Genomic DNA, 17,696 nt, shown 5'->3' on the forward strand with positions numbered 1-17,696 from the left:
TCGAGAGAGGCCAGAGTGGGGCCACAGGCCCACCACACATGACCCTGGCGCGGCCAAGGGGGGGCCCGCGCCCCCCTAGTGTGTCGTCGCCTCGTTGACCTTCTGACGCCGCCTCTTCGCCTATAAAAAGGTCCCTGACCTAAATCTTCGAGACGAAAAAGCCACGGTACGAGAAACCATCCAGAGCCGCCGCCATCGCGAAGCCAAGATCTGGGGGACATGAGTCTCTGTTCCGGCACGCCGCCGGGATGGGGAAGTGCCCCCGGAAGGCTTCTCCATCATCTCCACCGCCATCTTCATCACCGCTGCTGTCTCCCATGAGGAGGGAGTAGTTCTCCATCGAGGCTCGGGGCTGTATCGGTAGATATGTGGTTAATCTCTCTCCTATGTACTTCAATACAATGATCTCATGAGCTGCCTTACATGATTGAGATTCATATGAGTTTTGTATCACAATTCATCTATGTGCTACTCTAGTGATGTTATTAAAGTAGTCTATTCCTCCTCCATGATGTAATGTTGGCAGTGTGTGCATCATGAAGTACTTGGTTTATGCTATGATTGTGATCTCTTGTAGATTATGAAGTTAACTATTACTATGATGGTATTGATGTGATCTATTCCTCCTTTCATAGTGTGATGGTCACAGTGTGCATGCTATGTTAGTACTTGGTTTGGTTATGTTGATCTATCTTGCACTCTAAGATTATTTAAATATGAACATTGAATATTGTGGAGCTTGTTAACTCCGGCATTGAGGGTTCTTGTAGCCCTACGCAATTAGTGGTGTTCATCATCCAACAAGAGAGTGTAGAGTCTAGCATCTATTTATTTATTCTGTTATGTGATCAATGTTGAGAGTGTCCACTAGTGAAAGTATAATCCCTAGGCCTTGTTCCTAAATACTGCTATCGCTGCTTGTTTACTGTTTTACTGCATCTGTACTGTCTGCAATATTACCACCATCAACCACACGCCAGTCCTGGACAGCAAAGCACTTTTCTGGTGCCATTGCTACTGCTCATATCTATTCATACCACCTGTATTTCACTATCTCTTCGCCGAACTAGTGCACCTATTAGGTGTGTTGGGGACACAAGAGACTTCTTGCTTTGTGGTTGCAGGGTTGCATGAGAGGGATATCTTTGACCTCTTCCTCCCTGAGATTGATAAACCTTGGGTGATCCACTTAAGGGAAACTTGCTGCTGTTCTACAAACCTCTGCTCTTGGAGGCCCAACACTGTCTACAAGAATAGAAGCTCCCGTAGACATCAGTATGATGTCTTGAATAATATACTTGGCAATTGTTGTGCTCATGTTTAAGCTCTTGCATCATATACTTTGCACCTATTAATGAAGAAATACATAGAGCTTGCTAAAATTTGGTTTGCATGATTGGTCTCTCTAGAGTCTAGATATTTTCTAGTAAGGTGTTTGAACAACAAGGAAGACAATGTAGAGTCTTATAATGCTTGCAATATGTTCTTATGTGAGTTTTGCTGTACTAGTTCATAGTTGTGTTTGCTTCAAATAGCCTTGCTAGCCTAAACCTTGTACTGAGAGGGAATACTTCTCGTGCATCCAAATCCTTGAGCCAAACACTATTCCATTTGTGTCCACCATACCTACCTACTACATGGTATTTCTCCGCCATTCCAAAGTAAATTGCTTGAGTGCTACCTTTAAACAATTCAAAATTTATCACCTCTGATTTGTGTCAATGTTTTATAGCTCATGAGGAAGTATGTGGTGTTTATCTTTCAATCTTGTTGGGCAACTTTCACCAATGGACTAGTGGCTTCATCCGCTTATCCAATAATTTTGCAAAAAGAGCTGGCAATGGGATTCCCAGACCCAAATTAATTAACCTAAATAGACACTCCTCCATGGTATGTGATTGTTGGACGGCACCCGAAGGATTCGGTTAGCCATGGCTTGAGAAAGCAAAGGTGGGGAGGAGTGTCATCATAATAAAAATAAAATAAAAAGGCACTCCTTCATGGTATGCGATTGTTGGCAGGCACCCGAGGATTCGGTTAGCCATGGTTTGTGAAAGAAAGGTTGGAAGGAGTGCCACCCAAAAATAAAAATAATTCATGGGAGCCGCTCTTTGAAGGTTTGCCTGGCAAGGGGGTTAGAGTGCCCATTACCATTCGTTGCCAACAACAAACACCTCTCAAAACTTTACTTTTATGCTCTCTTTATGTTTTCAAAATAAAAGCTCTAGCACAAATATAGCAATCAATGCTTCCCTCGTCGAAGGGCCTTTCTTCTACTTTTATGTTGAGTCAGTTTACCTATTTCTCTCCACCTCCAGAAGCAAACACTTGTGTGAACTGTGCATTGATTCCTACATACTTGCATATTGCACTTTTTTATTACTTTACATTGACAATATCCATGAGATATACATGTTATAAGTTGAAAGCAACCGCTGAAACTTAATCTTCCTTTGTGTTGCTTCAATGCCTTTACTTTGAAATTATTGCTTTTTGAGTTAACTCTTATGCAAGACTTATTGATGCTTGTCTTGAAAGTACTATTCATGAAAAGTCTTTGCTATATGATTCATTTGTTTACTCATTGCATTACCATTGTTTTGATCGCTGCATTCATTACATGTGCTTACAATAGTATGATCAAGGTTATGATGGCATGTCACTCCAGAAATTATCTTTGTTATCGTTTACCTACTCGGGACGAGCAGGAACTAAGCTTGGGGATGCTGATACATCTCCGACGTATCGATAATTTCTTATGTTCCATGCCACATTATTGATGATATCTACATGTTTTATGCATACTTTATGTCATATTTATGCATTTTCCGGAACTAACCTATTGACGAGATGCCGAAGGGCAGTTCTTTGTTTCTGCTGTTTTTGGTTTCAGAAATCCTAGTAAGGAAATATTCTCGGAATCGGACGAAATCAACGCCCAATATCTTATTTTGCCCGGAAGCTTCCAGAGCACCGAAGAAGGGCCAGAGGGGAGCCAGGGGGGCCCCACCCCATAGGGTGGCGCGGCCAAGGGGGGGCACGCCCCCCTAGTGTGTGGGCCCCCCGTGGCCCATACGACTCCGCCTCTTCGCCTATTTGAAGCCTCCTGACCTAATTCCTCGACACCGATTGACGAAACCAGAGAAAACCATCCAGAGCCGCCGCCATCGCGAAACTCCAATTCGGGGGACAGAAGTCTCTGTTCCGGCACGCCGCCGGGACGGGGAATTGCCCCCGGAGTCATCTCCACCGCCGTCTCCATCGCCATCTTCACCGCCATCGCTGTCTCCATGATGAGGAGGGAGTAATTCACCCCCGGGGCTGAGGGCTCCGCTGTAGCTATGTGGTTCATCTCTCTCTCTTTGTGATCTAGTTGAATATCATCTATGTGCTACTCTAGTGATGTTATTAAAGTAGTCTATACCTCCTCCACGGTGTAATGGTGACAGTGTGTGCATCGTGTAGTACTTGGCGTAGGTTATGATTGTAATCTCTTGTAGATTATGAAGTTAACTATTGCTATGATAGTATTGATGTGATCTATGCCTCCTTCATAGTGTGATGGTGACAGTGTGCATGCTATGTTAGTTCTCGGTGTAATTGTGTTGATCTATCTTGCACTCTAAGGTTATTTAAATATGAATATCGAATATTGTGGAGCTTGTTAACTCCGGCATTGAGGTGCTCTTGTAGCCCTACACAATTAGTGGTGTTCATCATCCAACAAGAGGGTGTAGAGTGGTTCTATTATGTGATCATTGTTGAGAGTGTCCACTAGTGAAAGCAGGATCCCTAGGCCTTGCTTCCAAGCATCGAATCTCCGTTTGTTTACTGTTTTGTTGCATGTTTACTCGCTGCCATATTTTATTCAGATTGTTATTACCACTCATACTCATTCATACTACTTGTATTTCACTATCTCTTCGCCGAACTAGTGCACCTATACATCTGACAAGTGTATTAGGTGTGTTGGGGACACAAGAGACTTCTTGCTTTGTGGTTGCAGGGTTGCTTGAGAGGGATATCTTTGACCTCTTCCTCCCTGAGTTCGATAAACCTTGGGTGATCCACTTAAGGGAAACTTGTTGCTGTTCTACAAACCTCTGCTCTTGGAGGCCCAACACTGTCTACAAGAATAGAAGCACCCGTAGACATCAGGGGTCCTCGAACCCCGGGGGTTGCTTCACATATACTTCCTAATGTAAAGGACCATTAAGAAAAGCACTCTTAACATCCATTTGTTGCAACTTAAAGCCATGATGAGAGGCAAAGGCCAAAAGGATACGGATGGACTCAAGCCTCGCAACGGGTGCAAAGGTTTCACCAAAGTCCACGCCTTCGACTTGAGAATAGCCTTGTTCCACCAATCTTGCTTTGTTGCGGATGACCGTGCCACTTTCATCTTGCTTGTTCTTGAAGATCCATTTGGTGCCGATAACATTGCGGCAATGTTCGGGTCGCTTCATGAGAGTCCACACACCATTCCTCTTGAAGTTGTTGAGTTCCTCTTGCATTGCATTCAACCAATCGGGATCTTCGAGAGCGTCATTAACTTTAAGTGGTTCCGCCCTAGAGACAAAGGCGTGGTGCTCACAAAAGTTTGCTAGTTGCCTCCGAGTGGTAACTTTTCTCTTTAGATCACCAATGATGTTATGCAAGGAATGAGACTTGAGACGCAAGTGCCTTGTAGTAGGGTCTTCACGGCGAGTGTCGGCTAAAGGAGATGATTCTTGTGAGTCCTCTTGGCCTTCATCACGGTTTAGGTCCTCGCCTTGACCTCCATTGTCGTTGAAAGGGGCATCATTGTCATGAGATCCGGACGGCTCGGGGGTATTGGGAGTAGTATTGTCCATAAAGATTATCCCCGAACCACTCGGAGAAGAACTTGAAGCTTGACTTTGGTCACTTGATGTTGGTTGTTGAGGTAGATGAGCTTGCGGTGAATGTTGTTCTCGAGCTTGTTGAGGTGAACTTGGAGTTGATTGTTGTTGTAGATGTCGAGGTTGATCTTGAGGTTGAACTTGAGGTTGTTGTAGAGGTTGACTTGCATTCGTAAGATCAACGGAAGAAGCTTGGCCTTGTGGTGTAGATGGCTCCACTTGGGTGGAACTTGGTCCTTCCCCGGTACTCATATAAGGTAGCTCTTGAGGTCGGCGAATGCCAACACCCATCCTTCCTATGGTATCCGGGGGAATTGCATCTCCTTTCTCACAAGAAGCACTTCGCTCCTCCAAAGATCTATCATCTTCATTGAATGTCACATCACAAGATTCTACAACACGTCCACTTGACTTGCTGAAGACTCTATAGGTGTGAGAATCCGTAGCATAGCCAACGAAAATTCCTTCTTGAGCTCTTGAATCAAACTTGGATAGGCGTGTGTCTTTGACAAGAATGTAGCATTTGCATCCGAAGACCTTGAAGTATGACACATTTGGCTTGTTGCCGGTGAGGATCTCATATGGTGTCTTCTCAAGACCTTTGCGAAAGTAGAGGCGATTAGTAGCATGGCATGCGGTAGAGATAGCTTCCGCCCAAAAATTATAGTTAGACTTGTATTCCATCATCATGGTTCGAGCGGCTTCGATCAAGGTTCAATTCTTCCTTTCGGCGACCCCGTTTTGTTGGGGAGTATATGGCGTGGAGTATTGGTGTTGGATTCCTTCTTCGCCGAGGAAGTCATCCAAGGTGTAGTTCTTGAACTCCGTTCCATTGTCGCTCCTTATTGCAAGGATCTTGTTGCCGTACTTGCGTTGAACTTGGTTGGCAAACTCCATCATGGTCCGTTGAGTCTCACTCTTGTACTTGAAGAAAAATACCCAACAATAGCGTGAATAGTCATCAACGATGACGAGGCAATACTTCTTTCCTCCAAGACTTTCATGAGATGGTGGACCAAAGAGATCAACATGTAGGAGCCCCAAGCATCTTGTGGTAGAGATGATAGTCTTGGCCTTGTGAGGAGCTCCATGCATTTTTCCTTGTACGCAAGCCCTACAAACACGATCCTTGCAAAAAGAGACATCTTCTTTTAGTCCGAGAATGTGGCCACCCTTGTGGAGACTTTGAAAAGTCCTCATGTTGACATGGGCTAGTCGGCGATGCCATAACCAACCCTTGTCACCTTTGGCGAATAGGCAAAGAGCGGAAGACGTTGTCTTTCCGGAGAAATCGACAACATACAAACCGTTCTCTACATATCCAACAAAAGCTACATTGAGTGTCTTGCTCCACAAGAGGACCACCATATGTTCATCAAAGAATGTGCATAGACCCATACGAGCAATTTGATGAACGGAGAGTAAGTTGTAACCAAGGGTCTCGACAAGGAGGACATTCACAAGTGAGATGTCGGGTGTTACCACCACCTTGCCAAGACCCAATACCTTAGAGCACGTGTTGTTGCCATATGATACGGTAGAGAGAGAAGGCACGAGGTTGACAACAATATCCTTGCTTCCGGTCATATGACTTGTGGCTCCACTATCAACCACCCATTTAGCACCACCGGAAGCATAGTCCTACAAGGAATCAAGTCTTGGATTTAGGTACCCATTTTTCAATGGGTCCTAGCATGTTAGTAACAAGGGGTTTGGGAACCCAAATAGTCCAATCAACATTGTCCTTTTGAGGACCAATAAAGCGAGCACGAATATGTCCATAGTAATCAACAAAAAGAACATGAGAAGGGTTGTTAGAGCCGGCGAAACCCGTCGAGGCGGAGTTGGGTACTCCATCCCTTCTTGAGCTAGCATTTCTCTCTTCAAGGTTGGTCTCCATGTTCTCCTTGTTCTTCTTCTTCTTGGTCCTCTTCTTCCTCTTCCTCTTTGGCTTGGTAGCCACTCCTCCTTCATTGCACGAGCCCTCTTTGGCTCCATCTTTAGCTTCAATGATTCCTTCCAAGTACTTGGCTTGAACTTGAAGTCTATCAACTTTGGCCTTCAAGCGATTAACTTCATCTTCATGCTCCGGGTGAGGATGGAAAATATCAAACACTTGGACCTCCTTTGCCTTGTTCACCCGGAAGTGTTCCATCAAAGCTTCTTCTTGGAGAGCGTTCATCTTCATGAGCATGCGCTTGTCATTCTCCATCTTGGCAATGTCACTTTCATGAGTGCAACATGCACGGTCCTTGCTCAAAGGAAAGTACTCCTTCAAAGTTTCTTCTTGCATGGAGTTAACCTCCATGAGCTTGGCTTCCCTTCTCTTCAAGGCGGCAATTTCCTCCTCATGATCACAACATGTGTCCTTCTCCTTGCTCATGTGGAGACATTCCACCAAAGACTCTTCTTGCTTGCTACTCAAACTCAATAGCTTGGCCTTGGTGATCTCAAGAGCGGCAATTTCTTCTTCATGGTTGCAACATTAGGTCTTCTCTTTGAACAAGCGATAATATTCATCCAAGGATTCTTCTTGAAGAGCATTGACTTCCAAGAGAAGAGCATTGTGCCTCCTTAAGGAAGTAACTTGATCAACAAGCTCATCATGACAAGGGTTGGGGTCTTCATCATCTTTCTCTTTGTTGGCTTCCTCAAGTGAGAGCATCTTCTTTTTGAGCTCACCAATCAGCTCAAGAGCATGGTCTCGATCCTTGGTGAGTTGAGAGACAATAGCTTCTTTGGTGTCTTCAAGGACGATGACGCTAGCTTCAAGAGACATGCAAAGATTTCGTTCATCATCAAGCTCCTCCTTGAGATTGACAATCTCATGTGCCGCTTCCCTTTCCAACCTCTCCCTCTCCTCAATAAGATCTTATGCCGCACCAAGTTGGGCTAAGAGAGCCTCAATATGAGTCTTGGTATCCCCTTTCATGTTAGTGAGAAAAGAATCCAAGGAATCCAAACCCATAATCTCACGTTTAACGGCGAGACTAGTGGCATCATCAATATATAAGGCATTAGTTGAAGATGATGGTTTGGAAGGGGATTTTACCTCCGAGGATACCTTTGCCATAAGGCAACGAGCATTGTTGGTGACGAGGTTCTCATTAGGAGAGTCGAAGAGGGAGATAGAGGGAGTGGAAATGGCGATGGCGGCCACTCCCTCTCCTTCCTTGTTGGAGCGCTTGTCTTCATGCTCTCCATCTTCATCGGAGGAGTACTCTTCTCGAATGATGAAGGCTCTAGGCTTCTTGTTGGAGGAGACCTTGTCGTCATCGGACCTTGGGGAGAACTTGGAGAATCCTTTGGAGAGAGACTTGTACTTATCCTTTGGGATAAGCCTTCCACCATGATCTTCTCTTCTCTCAAACATACAATCCGCGACAAAATGATTCTTGTCGCTGCAATTGTAGCATGTTCTTCCCCTTGGCCCCTCCCTTGGGCTCTTGGAGAAACTTCTTGGAGAATCACGTGATCTTCTTGGTCTTGTGCTTCGGGACATGTTTCCATCCCAAAATTTCTTGGCGGCGAGAGCCATGTGCTCATGATAGTTGACCTTGAGATCATCCGGTCCCCACTCAACGGGATCCTCATCACTTTCACTAGCTTCATGTACCTTCATCTTCAATGCAAGGTTGGGCTTGCGGGAGTTGTGGGCGCGAGCAACAAGATCCTCCGCATTCTTCTTGGAAATATCCAAAGTGATGACTTCACTAAGGACTTCATCGGATGTCATAGCACGGAAGGAGGCGTTTTGGCGGATGGCCTTCAACTTCACCTCCTCATAAGGGAGGAGAGCGTTGTAGAACTTGCGCTTGATCCAATGGTCATCCACGAACGTTGCTCCAAGATCTTGCATTTGCACGGCAAGAGCGATGAGGCGCCGATACATTTCTTCGGGGGACTCTCCTTCAATCATGATGAAGTTGTCGGCCATGTTGTTCACTTCATCAAAACGAGAGCTTTGGATGATTGCATTTCCGAGGAAGAGCTTCTCAAGTTTGTCCCATGCTTCCTTGGCGGTCTTGAGCGAGCGGATATGAGCACGGTCCTTGGGCGTGATGGCCATGTGAATCATGTTGATGGCGGTGGCGTTGAGTTGGTCATCCACCACATCTCTTCTTGTCAAGTTCTTTGGATCTCGTGGTGAATAGCCCTCCTCAATGATACGCCAAAGCTCGGTAGAAGCGCTGCGCACATGAGAACGCATTAAGAATTGCCAATTCTCAAAGTTGTTTGACTCAAGTAACGGTGGTGAACCATGCGACAAGATATGCGGCATATGTATTGGAACGTTTATGGTGTAATCATTTGGTGGTGGCACCGCATGATAACCCCCTAGACGTTCCGCAACCGGTGTCTCATCATCCTTCCCTTTTGTTGAAGTGCCGGTCTCCCCAAGCCCTTCCTTTTGTGGATCTTTTGTCACTTGCGCGACAAAATCAACAAGAGGAAGGGTGTTAGCTTTTGGTGGGGGATCCTCGACACTTGCTTTTGGTGGAGGGTTTGGTTTTTGTACAACCAACTCCATCATCATCGCCTTCATTTGGGCAACGATGGATGACTCCAATTTCTTGAGGTCATCCAACGTAGCCATCGTGGAATTGATGGGCGATGATGGAGCGGGTGGCACAAGGGAAGGTGACCCATTCTTATCCGCCTCTTGTTCGGCCATTTCTTAGGCGGTAAAGCCCGAGCAAGAAAACCTTGCTCTGATACCACTTGAATGGATCGTAGCGAACAAGAGGGGGGGGGGGGGTGAATGGTGCTACGGCAAGTTTTAGTCTTTTTCAATTTTTATGCAACGGAAGGTAAAGGTGAGAACTTTAGCAATAGGGGTGATCCTACAATGATTATCGGACAAGTGCAACAAGTAAAGGAATCAACAAGATAACGAGAGTAAGGAGCGAGACAACCGGGGCGCGAGGCGAGTCGAGGTTTGTTTCCCGCAGTTCCTTCCACAATAGGAAGTACGTCTGCGTTGAGGAGGTGCTAGTCTCGCACAAGAGACTAGACGGCCACACCACGAAGGAAGGCCTCACCTTCTTCCTCGAGAGAGCTCCACGAAGTTGCTCTCCCTCTTCCACTAAGGCACCAGTCGAGGCGGTGATTCCTTCACAAGGTTGGGGCGAGCTCCACAAACAAGGATGCTCCCAACACCCTATGGAGCTAGTACATCACCAAGCTAGACTCCATAGCTGCACATCTCCAATGCTCCACCATAGGAACCCATCTCCAATGCTCCACCATAGGAACCCTTCCAATGCTCCACCAAGGAACCCTTCCAATGCTCCACCAAAGGAACTCTTCTCCAATGCTCCACTAAAGGAACCCTACCACCAAGATCCACTAAGGAATAGCTAGTATTGGTGAAATCTCTCTTGGTAGAACTATAGATCGGGGTCTCCTCCACCAATCCTCAAAGTTTGGGCAAGATTGGTTGGATGGGGAAGGAGATCCTCAAGGATTAAGCTCAGCAACAATGGAGGAGAGAGAGGGAGAAGAGATAAAATCGTGTTGGAGAAGAAGGGGCCCTTAAATAGGCTCCTCCAAATCCAACTGTTATGCCCAGTTTTTGCCTAAGCGGTACTACCGCTTTGGGTAAGCGGTACTACCGCTCTGAGTTCGAATTCCCCCAGATCTGGTCAAAGGACGCAGAGCGGTACTACCACTCGAGGTACCGCTCGAGGTACGGCAACAGGGTCCAAACCTTACTGGACTCGAAGCGGTACCAGGGCGGTACCAGAGCGGTACAGTCGTAACTCGTTTACGGTACCTGGGCGGTACCATGAGCAGTACTACCGCTCGCGAGGTACCGCAACTCGTTCTGAGGGACGAATTCAGCGCAGAACTCAGAGCGGTACCGTGGGGCGGTACCTATAGGGGTAGCGGTACTACCGCTACATGTACCGGTAGTACCGGCCTGGCTAAAACTGGTTTTCTTCCCTTTTTCTCTCCAACCATGTTACCTCGCTAAACACACACAAAACCAGAAAACCTATCAACTACGCTTCAGTCTTCCAATCTTGACGTATCCAGCGAGGTCATTGTGCACTTGCAAATCTAACAATGATACTCAAGACACACGGTGAGATTACTCAAGTGTTGTCATCAAACACACAAAACTTGAGGTGTGAATTTTGCTCTTACACACAACCTCTCTTGCAGGGCTCCATGCCACATGCATATGCTGCTGAAAAGTTTGCGGACTAAAAAAAATTGATCATCAACTTTAGGCCCTCCTTGGGAGCCTCTTCCTCTTCCTCAAACACGAGGACGTCATATTCCTCTTCCTCAATCCCGAGGAGATACAACATATCATCGAGAGCTTCAACTTTATTGTTTCTTCATCCACTAGCCTGGTTCGTCTAGTTGGAATCTGGCGAAGCAATGACATAGATCTTGGAGAATTCCTAACAAAACCTTAGGTGCGTCTACGTGCTACGAGTGAGAACTTGTAGATGAAACTCGTGTCAATCCGTACCCAACAGGGAGAGGGCACACCGGGGACCGGAGGAAAAGGACTCAATATCGTGATCGATCGCCAGAGCTCTAGTGAGAACTTGTAGATGAAACTCATGTCAATCCGTACCCAACAGGGAGAGGGCACACCAGGGACCGGAGGAAAAGGACTCAATATCGTGATCGATCGCCAGAGCTCTAGGTCCTACAGGTTCAGACCTCACACTGCAATATGCTCCCATTAAAACAAAGGGAGTTGCTAGTTCTTGATAGACTTAGAACTAAGCTAGTCTTTATTAGACTCTTGCAATATCAGATTTGTATTGTGATTCGTGCACTTAAAAATTCCTCCAAACCGTTAGTGTTGCATCGTGATCGATGTTAATAGTATGTTGCAACATGTTGCAACTGAAATTTGATACAGTAACATCATTCCTCGAAATAGGCTTTCGCCCCGCTATATTAATATAGCACACCATCGATACAACATAGGATCCATTGCTGGGGCAAACAGCACAAAGCAAGCCCAAAAGAAAACACAAAAGAAAGAAAAGAGAAACTAATGCCGAAAGGATCGGATCAACGAAAACGGAGATGCATCGCAACCGCTGCGCCCGCCGGATAATGCCCACCACCCTCCTAGCACTCTGAAGTTCCGCGTACCAAGCAACACCTTCAAGAAGGGGTGCGACGACGACGCCACTGCTGCTCGGAGTAGTCCTAGGGTTTCCCCCGGTACGCGCAAGGACAAGGAAACAATGCTTCACCCAACGCCCTTCAAGAAGGAAGAGTGGCGCCCGCGGGCATCACCGCGTCGGTGCCGGCAATGCCGACAGGGATTTCTCCCGACCCTCGCAACCTCGCCTTGGACACTCCATCGTGCTCCACCACACTCGCCACCCACCACCATGCGCCACCACGGCCTTGCAAGCACCACCGCCGTCTCGCCGTGACCAACGAAGCGGGGTCATCACGAACAGGACGAGCCAACCGGGAGCGCAAAGCAGCACGTCAGCAACCACGCCGGAGGAACCACCTCCACCGCCACCTGCGGACACCGACCGGACGCGACGACCGGAACACACCTGGCCCTTCGCCCTCGTACAGTACCGTGACCTCTTCGCCCCAGTAACATCGTTCTACTGAAAACTAAGTTAATTGAAACTAGTCACACGCTTTAAAAAGCATTATTTTGGAACAGAGGTAATCTTTCTTTTTAAAGATTTCTCCTTTACTTGTTCGGCCACCCGACCGAGTACTCTGAAGTCTGATCGAGTTCCGTCATAAATCCTACTCCGACACCAATTGCCCAAGAGTTTCCCCGGCTACAAGGCCCCAACTGGTCCGAGTGATTCCTCCGCCGTCGCTCCCCACGCCGCAGCAGAAGGTTATCTTCGTTTCTTTGTGCGTTCTATCTCGCTTGGTCACCGATCGACTGCCTGCCATCAAAGTATTAGCGAATCAGGCGCCTGTGCTATTTTCCCCGTTCCGTGAACTTTGGCCTTCTTAAGGTTAGTGGTATGGATGGGAGGATCTACTCGTCTAGATCAAGGTTTCGACTTGGATTTATGTTAGATCTGGAGTTAGTAAATCATCCCCAAAATTCGATTTCGTGAATATCTGTAATTGCACCGTTTAAATTAGAAGGTATTACTTTGCCAGGACATACTATCCTTTGCACATGAATGGCAATGGCAACCATGTGCTCACACTCCGTCGGTTTAACATGTTGTTTCCTTATCCTTGATCGATTGATGTTTTGTCTGTCTCATCTCTCATGACACTGTTGTGTCTGTAGTCTGTACGTACTACGGTACTAGTGTCATTTGGGTGAGGTTATGCGGTTGCGTTAATGTGGCGCCATTGGGTTGAGAGATTTGCTTCACTTCCATATATGGCAGGGCCAAATACATATGCTTGTGACTTTTCACTTACTTGTACATATATTTTTCTTGTTAAGCTGCACTCCTCCACGAAGCTCTGCTAGCGCGTGTGGCTTTGTGTGTTTCATCTTCTTTGTACTACTCCCTCCGTCCATATAAAGGATAACGAAAATTTGTCTAAATTTAGATGTATTTATGCCCTAAAGAGTGTCTGGGTACGTCTAAGTTTAGATAAACATGCGACAACCTTTTATGAACAGAGGTAATACTTGAGATTGTACTCACAGGCCACAGGGTGCTGCACTCCTTTGCAGAATCCAATGGAAGTGGAGGAGGATCTAGGACTTGTGGCCAGTACTTCTTTCGACCCAGTGGCTGATGTGCTAATCAAGCCTCTCCCCATCGACGAAGAGAAGGAGGAGCACAAGTGGAAGGAGGAGGAACAGAAGCAGAAAATTCAGGAACAAAACCGTGAGGAGGAGGAAGAAAGGGCGGAGATCGAGGCAGCAAGAAAAGAGTGTTTGAAGCTCGTACTATCAAGAATGGAATTTCTGAGGAAGATCGGCAGTCCTGCCTCTCTCTTGCCTCTCATGAACATCAAGAACCTGGACTATCGTAAACTGCTCAATCGCAAGAGCAACTGTGACAAAATCGACTGGGGAAACGGGTAATAAGTACTGTTATTGAATATCAAAATGAAATCTTCGGTTCTTGAAATATATCTTCCTTTTTCAGTAGCAACCGGCACACCTTTTCTCATGCATTGTGAACAAGTAGTTAATATTTGCATGTATGGGAACTTCTTCCTGATAGTGGATTAAGGGGCATATAGAGAGACATAACCACATGAGCGCATAAGAGAACTACGCATCTTGCATGACTAGCCTAGATCGAGGATCTCACCGTGATGCCTAGCCGCAGCAGGAAAGTTACGACGGGGAGGGAGGCTTACATAATCATATAACGTCAGCTGTGGGGGTGCTCTTTCTCATTCTTTTCGCTTCATATCCACGTGCATAATCATCACATAGACTTTTTTTTTTGCATCACCATGATCTTAATTTATACAATTTTCATCTCCAATTTCTCCTTTTAGCTTAAATCCGGACCCTCTAAGAATAATTTATGTACTAATTTAATATGCAACAATTATTTCTCGTTTTATGTTGTTAGATCTTTTCCAAGCTTAACCTACTCCGGTATGGCTTAAATTTTTTTTTCATTCTAGGCCTGTTCGTAAGGAGATTTTGCTTGATAAAGAAAAGGCCCTCTGGAATGCTGCTATGGAATATCGGAAAGCTCAAAACATGGTGATCCATCACTTCGTTGACATTCTTTCATGCACACTGTTTATAGTGATTCCCACTGCAACATGATAACTACCTAATATACTGTCTTTACATATTATTTCTTGTCTATAGAACTAAATAGCAATACTATCTAATGTTAACAGTAGCCATGGATATGCTATATCCAACTGTACACTAAAAAAACTGACATTTCCTGCCGCAGGGTATCGTCCACATTAACCAGATTCTGCCTCTTCTTTGTTTCACCTATTTTTGCTATAATTTATGTTTTACACCACATTTAGGATCCGGCTATCACCTTGAAAGGTAGAGTCTAGAAGACTGATAAGATAAGAATTACCAGCATTATTGTTATGGTACTTAGTACCGTAAAACTGGTTTCTGATTCAGTTAAGAAATAGGGTAGTGATTTATTGTTCAGGCAAATTAAGTAACTTAGGCACATCGTACATTGAACTTCCTATCTTGTAGTTTCTTACTGATCCTCAATTCTTTTCATCAGGACTCTGAGTATGATTTGATTCCTAGCCACATGACCTTATTTCCTATAATGTCGACGAAGTGCATGTGGTACCATTGCAATCTCGTGGGCTGTAAGAGAGAAACTCCTTTAAAAGGGGTGCAACAATATTTCTTTATTGAGATCAACATAACTGGAGTGAAGACTGTCACGTCATGCATTGCACTTGGTATGTACATGTTTAAGCAGACAAGTCACTGATCTTCAACAAATATAAATGATTCTAATTTAACTTTTAATACCTGGTGATTTATTGCATCATTCTGTTTTGTCTTTAGATGAGGACGACGACAATACCTGCAATGCGTGTCCTTCTCATATTGGCATTTTGCATCCGCGCAAGGGCGGATTTACTTATGGGAGCAAAGAAGGTTAGATAATTTTCTGATGCTTTAATATGGTGTTAAGTTGGCTGCCTTACGGTATTGCCATTTATCAGGACCAAGTAAGGAGGATTTTGGAGCCACACCAGCAAGATGAGCAAAAAGAGGCTAGATTGTTGGAAATTGGGATTTCTCCCACTTGGTTGGAGGGTTACAGTGTTAAATGCTTGTATGTCAAGTACCCTGGTATACCACTTGTCTATGTACAGGTTACCAATATGCATCGTTGAAAACTTAGATAGAAACTATTTAGAATCATTTTTCGTAGCAAGTATGGAGTAGCAAAAAGTTAGACATCTGATCTGTAAAACAAATTAGTATTGACATTCTCTGTAAATTGTGGTGGTCGCTCGAAGCTAAAACCAGACCCATCATAAGATGTGATTAGGAAGAAATATATGGGGTCTGGGATTTATCACATTCAAAGAAAACATTTGGATCAGCCCCTTCGACCAACCTGTTGGTACTTGTAAGAGATATATTTGTATGGTTGAGTAACATTGTTGATAGGACGTGGTAAAATAACTGGTTTGTGGGGTGTGTTTTTTTCTTCGATAAAGGCGGGGTGATTTTTTATAGAGAAAATATATTAATATCAATCTGATAACACTTACATCTGACATCTCCAACATGGTGGGGTGATTCTTGGTGTGGACTCAATCCATTTGAAGTGTGGTTTCCATGTCTCTCGTTGCAGACGCATTTGTCTAGTAATGTTTCTGATAGGGCCTTTAAACATTTGTGCTTGAATTCCATTGAAAATCAAGATATGATTATGGATTATTTCACAGAACGTACTACACCTACCACAAAACTTTAGGGCATGTTTGACTCTTAAGATAGGAAAACCGTAGGAATAGAAGAAAATTAGGATTGCAATATCATCTCCGTCTCCATCCTACAAGAATTTATAGGAAGCAAAGTTTGTTTAATTTTACCACAGAAAAAGCAAATGATTATGAAAAGAGTTGTGAGTGGATTTCTGATTCCCTATCAAATCTAGTGCAAAGAACTCCTTATAAAAAATTCCTATGAGAGTCAATCCTACAAGTCAAACAACCATCATAGAAAAAATTCCGATAAGATTAAATCTTACAAATTTCCTATGCAAAACCTTCAAATCAAACAAGCCCGTAGGTTCCTAAAACTAGATCTCAGTCATCGTAATCACACAAAACCTCTATGGAGAAATTTGATCGTGTTCCAAAGCAAATTGCTAGGGGTGTGCACTGAATACTAGTGAGGATACCCCTACGGTGGATTAAGTCTGGCAAAAATTATGTTAACTCGTCGCACACATATCTGTCCAGTAATACCGTTGAGAGGGCTTCATTGAAAATCAAAGTTTGTTTGTAGCTTATAGAACCTCCGAGGATGATCTAAATCTTCTAGTCTGTATATATCCCATATAGACTATCATCTACGAAAATCTTGTCCTTTATATCTTGAGAAATTCACCCTCTATATTTTCTCATATATTTTATAGTAATATCATGTAACCATCGTTTTGCTATATGGCTCTATTCCAATGGACATAGTTTATACAATTCACAAATTTACCTTATATTATAACTCTTCTCCCACCTAACTCCTACCATTTTAGACTTTCGTGAGGCTTCACTGGCCAAATCAATGGTGATCGCAGCTAGTTCTTGTACAAATAATCTGCTTTCTATAAAACTAAGATACTTCTAGACATACTCTTTTTAAAAAGGCTCTCGTGACTGTGAGTTTGTTAAGGAGGTGCTCATGAACTCATCGCTGTCCCCATCTCGCGTGAGCTGTTTGCAACATTCACAAACTGAACACCAATGGCATATTTAGATTAATATTATTAAATATAAGTAAGAAAACTTTCACTTGCGAGCAAGAAGAAGAGGTGAATGTTCGATACCATGATGGCTTCAAGCCTGGCCATAAAAAATTTACACACCAAAGAGATGAATGGCATGTTAGAATGATGGCGAGATGCATATAGAAGATGACAATTTAGCTTTAGATATCGGATGACTAAATATTTCTAGAGGGAATTGGCCATGTTGTAAGCAAATTATTGGATATTGCTGATAGGGCAAAAATTTATGGAAAACGAATCAATTGCAAATCAAGGTTTGTCTGTGGCTTAGTAGGAAGATGATAATTTAGCTTCAGATATCTGATGATTAAATATTTGTAGAAAGAATTGGCCATGTTTTAAGCAAATAACCGAATGTCGCTGAGAGGGCAAACACTGGAAAACGAATCCATTGAAAATCAAA

At 44.4% G+C, this 17,696-nt stretch overlaps 1 protein-coding gene across 4 annotated transcripts; it reads left to right on the forward strand.

Annotated features, from left to right (window-relative positions):
* The first annotated feature begins 12,541 nt into the window (after nt 1-12,541).
* On the forward strand, nt 12,542-15,929 carry LOC127332800 (uncharacterized). Of its 4 annotated transcripts, none has more exons than XM_051359141.2 (6): nt 12,542-12,729; nt 13,540-13,892; nt 14,454-14,535; nt 15,038-15,224; nt 15,334-15,426; nt 15,495-15,929. In XM_051359141.2, exons 2-6 carry the CDS (start codon nt 13,546-13,548, stop codon nt 15,533-15,535), a joined length of 750 nt encoding a protein of 249 aa, XP_051215101.1. In that variant the 5' UTR covers nt 12,542-12,729; nt 13,540-13,545; the 3' UTR covers nt 15,536-15,929. The 4 variants fall into 4 exon arrangements, with proteins under 4 accessions (XP_051215101.1, XP_051215100.1, XP_051215103.1 ...); XM_051359140.2 differs by having other exon boundaries at nt 12,543-12,729; nt 13,513-13,892; XM_051359143.2 differs by lacking the exon at nt 12,542-12,729 and adding an exon at nt 12,738-12,853 and having other exon boundaries at nt 13,513-13,892.
* The last annotated feature ends 1,767 nt before the right edge of the window (nt 15,930-17,696 follow it).

This window comes from Lolium perenne, chromosome 2 (assembly GCF_019359855.2).
Source record: "Lolium perenne isolate Kyuss_39 chromosome 2, Kyuss_2.0, whole genome shotgun sequence".
Lineage (NCBI taxonomy): Eukaryota > Viridiplantae > Streptophyta > Magnoliopsida > Poales > Poaceae > Lolium > Lolium perenne.